The sequence below is a fragment of the Carex rostrata genome, chromosome 6, assembly GCF_964058835.1.
Source record: "Carex rostrata chromosome 6, lpCarRost1.2, whole genome shotgun sequence".
Taxonomy (NCBI): Eukaryota; Viridiplantae; Streptophyta; class Magnoliopsida; order Poales; family Cyperaceae; genus Carex; species Carex rostrata.
This window is the reverse complement of record NC_135923.1, coordinates 13,021,987-13,032,788: the sequence shown is the minus strand read 5'-3', so window position 1 is coordinate 13,032,788 and position 10,802 is coordinate 13,021,987. Positions and strand designations below refer to the sequence as shown.

Below are 10,802 nucleotides of genomic sequence, written 5' to 3'. Positions count from 1 at the left end.
TTCAAATAACAAATTTAAAACTAATGGAACCGTTGTACTTCATGAGTGGTGAGTTTACATATCAAACTTATAAATTTTCGAATTAATTTAGTATAAAGTCGAGCGGTAAAAAAAAATTATAAGTTAATTTTTGTGTGTTCATTTTTTCAATCATTTTTTATTGGTGAACTTAATACTAAATGCAATTTGAAAATTTATAAATTTGATATAAATTATGAAGTAAATCAATTTTAACGATTTAAATTCCTTGGTTGAAGTCAATTTGATAAATTTTGAAGTCAAGCTTACAAATAACTTGCTTAGTCACCTCCATGATTTGAAAAAATTTAATCATGTATATTAAAATTTAATTTAATATTTATTTTTTTTAAGTTTTTATACAGTTTGGGTGACACAAGAATAGCGCGAACTCAGGAATAGCTGCTATTTCTGGCGAGCTATTCTCAACACAACACGTTTGGGTGGAAAAAAAAATGTTATTCTCAACAAAGGAATAGCTCAGGTTAGCTGCTATTTCGCTATTTCTATAAAATGTTGGGTTAGTAGCTATTCCGAACCAAAAAATAGTTGCTATTCCGAACCCAAAAATAACTACTATTCCGAGCTATTCCTTGATTCATCCAAACGCACTGTATTTTAAATTTTCTAGTTCCTGCTCTTAAAAATAAAAAAATTCCTTGTTTGAATGAGTAAGCAGAAATATTCACCGAAATGCTTGCCGAAATGGACGGAATAAGTTTGAGATCAGAATATTCCAAAACCAAGCCGCCGTATGCATGAATGCATCCCGCATCAGCGCACAAACAGAGTCTAAATTCTCCACTCCGCACCTCATCAAGAAAGCAAACATATAATATGAAGAAACACAAAACTACAGTACATACATGTGATGTCCCCCCCACACAAAAAATTCTAGAAATCATTTTTATTGGGCCGGTGGGCCCTCTTATTCTACATCAGTGAAAGAAGAAAACAAAATTATCTAGTAATGAGGTATGGATGCAAAATTAAATGTAAATGGTTATCGATTATTGATCTGATCAGTGAAACTATATCAAAGATATCGATTATTGAATCATGTCACATCAATAGTTAACCGATTCAGGTATTCAGGTATGGATGGTGCAAAACAATTGTACCAACTGATGTCACAAACAACACATCCAAACCTATAAGCAACACAGCCAACACTACATTATCTCTATTTTATGAGTTATTTGTTTTGAACTAATATTTTTCAATTGCCACACCAGGTTAATATTTTTTTTGGGTAAAGAGTTAGAAAGGCAACTCAATCTTGACCGTCTTTTACATTTTATTTTATTCCATCATTCCCCTTGACTTTTGTTTTATTTATTTTCTAAGAAATTATTATTTTGGTTTTATCCCATTTTGATTTATTTTAAATACTAGTGGGTATACTTTGGCCACAATGGAAACTATTAATCTTCCTAATTTAATTACCCACTTGGTTATTTAACTTAATTTCAATGAGAATTTTGAGGAGGCATGAAAAATAATGTCAATGGCAATATGGGAAGCCATCTTTTGTGACTAATCAATTAATAAAAAAAATTAACGTTAATTAACTATTAATTCATTCTATTGTCAGATTCCGTTCCCTTGATCCCCTTCACCAGCTCACCTCCATTTCCTTTTCATTTATTTGACTCTCCTACCCACTAACTCATTCTCCCCTTTACCCTTCCTTTATATTTCCCTCCCTTTTCCAGTTTTCCCCACCACATCCATATACCTCCCCTTCCAACAGCGACAGAGAATTGAAGCTCCAATAAAAAAAAAAAAAAAAAATTGCCACTATGGGAAATAGCATAGGAGGCAAGAAGCGCACCGCCAAGGTGATGAAGGTAGATGGCACCGCCTTCCGTCTGAAACCGCCGGTCCAGGTGGCTGACGTGCTCCGGGACCACCCAGGTTTCACCCTTCTTGACGCCGAGCAGGTGAAGCAACTAGGCGTCAGGGCAATTCCACTTAGTCCTGACATCTCTCTCAATCCTGGGAAGCTTTATTTTCTCGTAGAGCTTCCAAAGGTTCCTAACAAACGCGCACCTAGACGCGCCTGGTCTGGAACTCTCCAGGTCGGAGCGAAAGAGCGGCTTGAGAGTTTGATGCTCACGCGCCGCTCCACATCCGACTTGTCATTGGGGATGTCATCCTCAGTAGACGAGGAATCTGACGGGGCAGTAAGAGTCAGGATGAGGCTTCCCAAGAAAGAGGTTGCCAGGCTCATGGAGGAGAGCAAGGATCCACGAGAGGCAGCGCAGAAGATCATGGAGCTTTGTAAGAACTCTGGTACGCCTGTGGGGACACCTATGATGACACCAACGAGGTCACCGATGAGATCGCCGTTGATGACTCCAGTAATGACCCCGAGGAGGTCGCCATTGAGATCCGCGTTGGTGACACCTGTTAAGACGCCGACGAGAACGCCAGAGAGGTGGCCGTCATTTACGAGGACGCCGGAGCTCCGTACGCCGCGTACGCCAGATGCAAAGGAGGTATGTTTCGTTTAAAATTTCGGGATTTCTCTTAATTTTCTTAATTTGGTTCATCTACAAGTTGATGCGAATAATAATTTTCTTTTTTTTACTATTTAATGTACTTGAATCTTGATGGACAAACGCACTTTCGTAGCTAGAATTTTAATTAATAGCATCAGTAGAAAGTAATTTGATAACTTTTTCCCAATTTACTGTACAGTGAAAAACCTATTTCATACAAAAATATATGTGCGTCTCAAATGAGGTAACTGGTTGAAAAGTAAATGGGTTCTATAAATGCACTTTGGAGAACCCAGCAAATCACTTGATTCATTCTAGATAAAACTCGGAAAGCACCCCTGGGACAATAGATTGGGATAGAACATGATCGGTTAATTGCATGCAACTCGTACTAGAGCAAAAAATAATAATAATAAAATAAAATAATAAAATCTTACAATTGAGACAGTGAAAAAACTGGGCCTTTAGACTTTGGCCCGTAAATTTTATTATTGTTTATTATTAAAATAGAGCATCTGTATAGTTTGATACCTATTAACTTTCAAAGTTCCTACATAAAAATATATAGATAGATATCAACAGATTAAATAAATATGAGATTGAGAGGTCCTCCTTTAAAAAATTCTAAACCAATTGATAATCACTACAGCTTGATCTTGACATCAAATGTAGATTTTTATCTAACATCGAATTCTTACGAACGATTTTGAATGTTGAATTTACGTTGGGTATTATTCTCCCCTGAGCGTGTTCAATTGTTGGTAAAAGCAGATCTTTGAATTGGTGGTTTTACCATGTGGTTTTTAACATAATGGCATGCATAGATATGAAAATTGTTATACTGTATGTTTCTTTCTTTTGACAAGACCAATTCAAGTCTGCAAGTAGAATTTTTGGTAAATACCAGTATGCTTCCTATTTGATGCATCAGAAGTACCTTGTGGTACTTAATAGGTTCTAGAATATCTAGTCAGATGTTCATATTGCATGGCACTATCCATTTTCAACATTGAGAATCTTATAGACTTCTCCAAGTTGGTTTGGTGGCTATTTTTGGTTAGTTCCATATTATTTTCTCACATGAATAGGTGTTGCAACTTACCATTCAAGGATTACCATCGATCACCAAACTCTACTGTTTTTGTAACCAATTAGTGAAATTATAAGTTTATTCCATTTGTGTAACTAGTTAGCATCAACAGTGCCAAATAAAAATGGTTGGTTAACTGAGACAGGAGCTGATGTATGCTAGTACCAATCTGCTTTTCACTTTCTAGAAAAGGAACAGAATGATACCCATAACAACATGAACTTGAAAAGCAACCAACAATAAATCAATTTTAGCATTTTTTTTCCAACAAGTATTGTTATTTGGTCCTGAAATTTTTCATTTCCGAACTAGTCTACTTCTTGGTTTGGTACAATGTCCAGAAGCAATATGTTGATTCTTAGAAATTCTTCTGGTGATGTCCCTAAACCTCAAATTTTTAACTGTTGTTTGTTCTAGAATAGTATAATTTGTTCATATTATTTTTGTGAACATTTGACTTTGTTCTAAGAAATAAGGAGAGCATGTGCTAAGTAGATGGACGGATAATTAGGATGGTTATAAAAGACAGCAAAGATGCAACTAATATTTATCTGATAATTTCATGCCCTAGAAGAATAAACTAGTTAATCATGCAACGGCAACGGAAATAGTTCTCCAGTTGTTTCAAATGTCAACTAGAAATCCAGAACCATGTGCCTCTGCTTTGAATTTGCTAGACGCTATATTTGTTTGAAATTTGACTTGAATTTGCATATCTGTTCCCTCTAATAATTGATGCCATGTGATCTGAAATAATTTAAAGGCCTATTCAAAAATAGGTTGGCTGTACTCTTATTATAAATCCATTTACATTGTATGAAAGACTATGATGTTGTGCAGAATCAATTTTTTTGGGGAAATAATTTGTTAGTCATATTTTTCCGTTTTTACAATACAAATTGAACTTGGTAATCATAACATTATAAATACAGAATATCAGGTATATCAGGTTATAGCCTCATAAAAGAAGTGCATATGACGTGAAATAAAAATTGAATAATTGTAATAAAATTTTTAGCTGTATAAATCTGAGGCACATGCATATCTGACAGAGATATCATAAAATATTTCTATTATATGATCTTGTTCAATGAATTTAATCATTACAACTACCTGGGTTAGTTTTAATAAGTCGTTGGTTTTATCAGTTGTGCTAATTTTTTTTCCTCTTACCTTGTTTCAGAAAAGGGCAAGATTTGTGGCATTGCCAGAAGAGATAATCGCATGAGACCGAAGCCCCTGGGGTATTTTTTTTCTTTAGTTTTATTTAGAATAATCTCAACTCAGCTTTCGAACCAGTTTATCCAACCTGATAGAGAGAGGTGCTAGAAGAAAAGAACTTCCATGTAGAGTGGAAGTTAATGCTCGTCTGCTCTTTCACGGTTACAGCTGACGTGGCTTCCATTCAGAGCTGAAGTAAAATCAAGGATTCCTTATCTTGATATCTTCTTTCTTTATTTTTCTCTTACTGTTTCCTTAGAGTATGATAGATAGCTCTCTCTTGTAAAATTCTCTCTCTGATTAGAAAAATTAGTGATATGGATATTTTGACTTTTGATTTGTGAATATGTCATTTCTTCTTCTTTTTTTCTTTTTTCTCTTTTTTTTTTTGGTTTGGTCATTCTGTATTTACCAGGCATGGTGCTTGTAACTTTATTATCATATTTTTACCAGAGTTATCACTCGATGAAGATATGACTCTCAAAGCAGTGACAATTTTGTATCATCTTGTCATGCTGCCATGCTCGTTTAGTAGTTGAAAGAGATGTATGTTTGTTGTCATTCTGTTGTTTTATATAATATACTGCATCTCGTTTACAGATCTACGATGCAAAAATAAAAGGATGAGTATTTAAGTTGATATTCTATCTTTTATTTTTGTTTATTACAGCACTAATTTTCATTGATATATTTTTTATAAATATTTTAAGTTGACAAGTTAACTCTATTTTATGTCAAAAAGTCAAATGATATTAATAATGTACAAAAGAGAAGTATTTAAGAAAAAACATTTTTTTTATTTTTACGTCATTGAATTATACTCTATCAAAGACTTGACCGTTAAATGAAGCAATTAAGTCAACAAATTAATAATTCATTAAAAATATTAAGCCGCCAAACCTTTTTACTATGCTACCTCATCATTGTTAATTTATCGATCTTTATCTTTTGATTGAACGGAATGTGCATTATATATGCTTATAGTCCCATTTAAGAGGTGTATTTGATATGTCTAAGAAGCAATACATTTTTTTTTTCTGTTCCTATGTTAAATTACTGCACAATTGACTGTGTTGATTATCATTAATTGTATGTCTGTAAGGTCTACAAAAAATAATAATTTGTGCTTAAAATTTTCTAATTTTTTTAATAGAAATTGTTTTACTTCTAAAAAAATAAGACAGTCATAGTAAGTACAATTTATGAGTCAATTAAGCATATGCAAGTATCAAATAAAATGATAATTACCATCTTTAAACAGTCAATGGTCTATTACATAGTTTTCACATTCTCAGACCAGCAAAGTATTTATCAATTTATCAAGAATCAAAAGATAAGGAAAAAAAAAACAATTTAGAACTTATTGAAACTTACAAATATTTCATTATTGTAGAGAACTAATCTTTGATGACTAAGATATATAATAATCTTTGCGTGAGAGGTTGTAAGTTTGAAATTCAATTAGAGAAATTTTTTGTAAATACTTAAAGTTAAAATTTTGCCCATATCTTTATTTCAAAAAAAAATAAAATCATTACTGTATTAACGTATTTTAGCAAGAAAAAATTTAACATGACTTTTTCTTTCCTACAAGATTCATTTTTTTGCATCTTCTTTCCTTTAGATTTTTGGCTAATGAGTAATGGCCAGCACTTAGGTGGATAAAGTCCCCATAAATTCAGATAAACAAAACTGACCAAATAAAAAAAAATTAGTCAACCTTTAAAAAAAAAGAAATCTCACACTTGCCCATTAAAATTTGTATTACATAATACCAAAATCTAACACAACACTTTTTAATAGCGTCAAAAGAATTGAGTCCCAAAAAAAAGGTAAGTTAAAATCATAAAAATAATTAGCAAGGATTGAAGAAGTATTATCTTCTATTTTAAGTCCCCGGCCAACGTATATCATGCCAAATGCTCGTTAAGAGAAATATATAAATATAATATATTATTTTATAGAGTAAGTTACAAAATGTCGTTTATAATTTTGATCTATAAGTTTCAAATATATTTAGTTTCTTCCTTAAATTAAGTTTCATTGTTTAATAAATTAGACATGCATATGTTTAATATTTATTGAACAAAATAACATTTTTAGCTTATCATATTATCATTTTTAACATTGCAATTAATAGGGATATAGTCGCACAAACAATACAAATAACGTAAAAGTTAATATAATTAATCATAGCATCAAATATTAATTAAAACATTACTAGTGGCTATGTTTGTGTTCTCATAAATGAATTAAAAATAATATTTACATATATTTATTGATGATAACATGGATCTTCATTTAATCATTTAAGTTTTTAAATAATGACAAATAACAACGGTATGACTAATTTATTGTATATTAAAAAAAAATTAAAGATTGAAATCGTGTTTAACACTTTAAATAGAGGAGAGTTAAAATGCCTCATGTTTTTCGTATCATTTGTCTTTATTTTCAAAATCCATCCAAAAACAATGGTTTTATATCTATTTTAAAAAAAATAGTAAAAAAGTTTCAAAAAATGTAGAATTTGGTCTCCAAGCACATTTTAATATGAAGATCATGTTAATCGATTCAAATCAACTGTTTGAATTTTGAAAACTAAAATAAAAAATGTGAGATACGATGAATTATGACAAAATATGAAAATTTTGAACTCCTTTAGTCCTTTTCAAGTATCGAACAAATAATGAGTGTTATTCTAAAAACCTTTTTTTTATAAATTTTCTTTATTTTTCACTACAACAAAGTATACACTTTTTGCGAGGAAAAAAACGTATTTACGACGGCCGTCCGTCACAAAAAGAAAAAGCTGAACAATGAGAGTAGTCCGTCGTAAAAAGTCACTTTTTTATCCTCGTGAAAAGCGTCTCATTCTTGTTGTGTTTGTCCTATAAAAAAACAAAGAAAGAAAAATCCTCAAGGATATGCGCTTCACGCAAGGTGAGAGGGACCTTGATTGAATATGCTTGCGCAGCATGAAGAGCACAAACCAACGAAGAATTAAGTTTCCTTGACCCAATGCACTTGACTGACTCTTTCTTTCGCATGGAATTGTTTTTTGTCGCTTTATAATTCGGAAACCGAGATAGTTAGTTATGGTAGCGGCAGCTTCCTGCAACCGCTATCAAAATATTCAACGTTTCCATTATAAGAAGCAACAAATGTTATCAACTGCACATGTTCTGTGATTATGGTAACAATAAATTATACAGAGATGACGGTTCAAACTTTTAGATTTGGTTGTTCTCATCGTTACTTACTATCATGTTGAGTTCTACTATTATTTTCAAGGTTTTGAATATATATCAGTTTGTTTGATTTTTGAATTGAACATGAACATCTATGGTCAGTTGCCCCTTACAGGATTGATACAGCGTGTCAGCATATATAGGAGTCTTGATAAATATATATTCATTGACCGTGGTAGTTGGGGTCACATTGATGTTCAACTGGATCAAATTAAAATTCGTGATTTAAAAATAATTTGAGTATAATTTGAAAATAATTTAGAATTATATATTGAGTTCAGACTAGAGATCTTAGTTCCACAAAAGAGTCAAAATAATATATACTAAGAAGTTTTTTTGCCCATGAAATAATTCAAGGTGAATAATCCATATAAAATTCGTAAAATTCATAAATAATTTAGGAACAATTCACATATATTGAATAATACGCGAATTGATTTGCCAATGGCTCAAATCCAAATAATTCACAAATTGTTCGCAAATCTTGTTATTATGGTTGGAGTTGTCTTAATTAGATACGTACTGCTGCCTCGGTAGGAATTCTTGTCAACAAAAAAAATATTTTTAAATTATCAAATTCTTTCGGCGCAAATAGGGGTGTCAATGGTACTCTTTTATTCGTTTATTCAATCCATACAATATTCGATAAGATGGGTATGGATAAGATTTTTCTTTCGTAAACTTATCGGGTACGGATACAAGTAAAGATTTTTTTCGTTATCTAAACGGATTACGGATAAAGTCTATTCCGTACCAATTACCTGACCGGGTAATTATAAAAAAAATATTATATATGTTATATATATTAATAAGCAATGAATATTAATTTTTCAATTATTCTTGATAGTCGTATTACGCTTAATTAACTATTAAAACACGTAAATAAATTTCAGTAAATCCTAATAAAGTTTAGACCTTTGAAACACGTGTGTGTGTCTATATATATAGAGAGAGAGAGAGAGTCTGGCTAATTTGCTACCGGAAGCACTTCGACCGAGGTGCTTACGGGGTCATATTTTAGTATTTGATATTCAAACAACAAATCCAAACCGTTAGATGTTCAATCTATGTTAAAATCTACTTGGAGACCAAATTTTTCATTTTTTGGAATTTTTTTACTATTTATTATGCTGGTTTGAAAACCGTTGTTTTCAATACTTCAGAAATTTAATAAAAACTGCGATTTTCAAACTAGCTTAATAAATAGTAAAAGAATTCAAAAAAATGTAAAATTTGGTCTCCAAGCAGATTTTAATGTAGATTGAACATCTAATGGTTTGGATTTGTGTATATATATATATAGAGAGAGAGAGTAAGGCTACGCTACTCCGCGAATTAAACGGGTTGTTTTAATTCGCGCTCATATCTCTAGTTTCGAAGTTTAAATACTGATCCAAACCGTTAGATGTTTAATCTATATTAAAATATGCTTGGAGTGTAAGTGTAATAATCTAGAAGTCAATAATACGATAATTTATCATAAAGTTTTGTTCATGAATTGGATGATTTATATCATTTTGTTGCCTTGAGTATTATTGAATTTATGGATCATTTTGAGTTCATGACTGAAATTGTGAAACTCCATAATATAGATGATATATACTCTTAAAAAGTCACTGACCAAGGTAATTAGCAGGAACACTAATTACCGCGATAAGGTTAGTATGTGGATTAAAAGATGGTTAAGTTTTACAAACCACCTGACACGAGATGTCATTTTAATCACATAGATGCATGTTCTAGGAACATGGTATTTGACAGACCCCGAATGAAACATTAAATAGAATTGTGTTCATGTCATTTATGTTTTCATTCAGTGTCAGGTTCTACAGTATGAGGTATTTATCGTTCCCACTGAGAAATATGTATGTGTGATTGTTATCTACCGCTGTCCGTAAAAAGCAGTTATAACGATAGCTTTTCCATATGTATAGCTTAGATGAGGAAGTGATAGTTTACCAAGAATACTATTTGTCTCTCGTATCTCTATACGAGCTATAGCATCACTGGGCCCCTTGATAGAGTAAGATTATCTGCTAGCGGTATAATTACAAGAGTAATTATATTTGATAATCTGCTCAAGATCAAGAAAAGATTCAGTTAGCAAGGATGACACACATCTACCTTGAAACTGATCTGATAGCTATGAGACAGAAGAACAGACACAAGTGAATTGTTTACTGGATCGTGATATTGTACAGTACAGCATCATCTGTGTAATTGGATGGTCATGATGTGTTGCCAGATGCCACCCATGATTATAGAAGTTAAAACAGTTTTAACTCTATTTACCAACATAACACAGATCCTATTGGGTCACACCATATAGGAGTTAATCGGAGAATCTTATTGTGATTAATTATAAATTAGTTATGATCAATAGTAAGATGGTTATAATTAATTATACGTGTTATAATTAAATTATAAATGTTATATAAAAATAACAAGCAAAAACATTGGTTAATTTATAAACGTGTGTGACACGCTGTATAAAAGTTAACCGGTTAATTTATAAATGTGCAGGACACGTTGTATAAATTACCGAAACAACAAACCGCAAGAAAAATATATATATAATTGTTCAGAATAATTATACGAATATTATTTGTGTTCGGGCCGAGGGCATTCGGGTCTTTTCAGATTCGTCCTTATCCGCATGACATGTCATTGATCCTATCCAGATGACATGTCATCAATCCTATCCACAAGGGCAAAATG

The 10,802-nt window shown here is 31.8% G+C and overlaps 1 protein-coding gene across 1 annotated transcript; it reads left to right on the top strand.

The window, feature by feature from the left end:
* Nucleotides 1-1,712: 1,712 nt before the first annotated feature.
* Nucleotides 1,713-5,206, top strand: LOC144555701 (uncharacterized protein At1g66480-like). Its single transcript, XM_078304103.1, has 2 exons — nucleotides 1,713-2,519; nucleotides 4,796-5,206. The coding sequence occupies exons 1-2, from the start codon at nucleotides 1,821-1,823 to the stop codon at nucleotides 4,838-4,840; spliced, it is 744 nt and encodes a 247-aa protein (XP_078160229.1). The 5' UTR covers nucleotides 1,713-1,820; the 3' UTR covers nucleotides 4,841-5,206.
* Nucleotides 5,207-10,802: the final 5,596 nt, after the last annotated feature.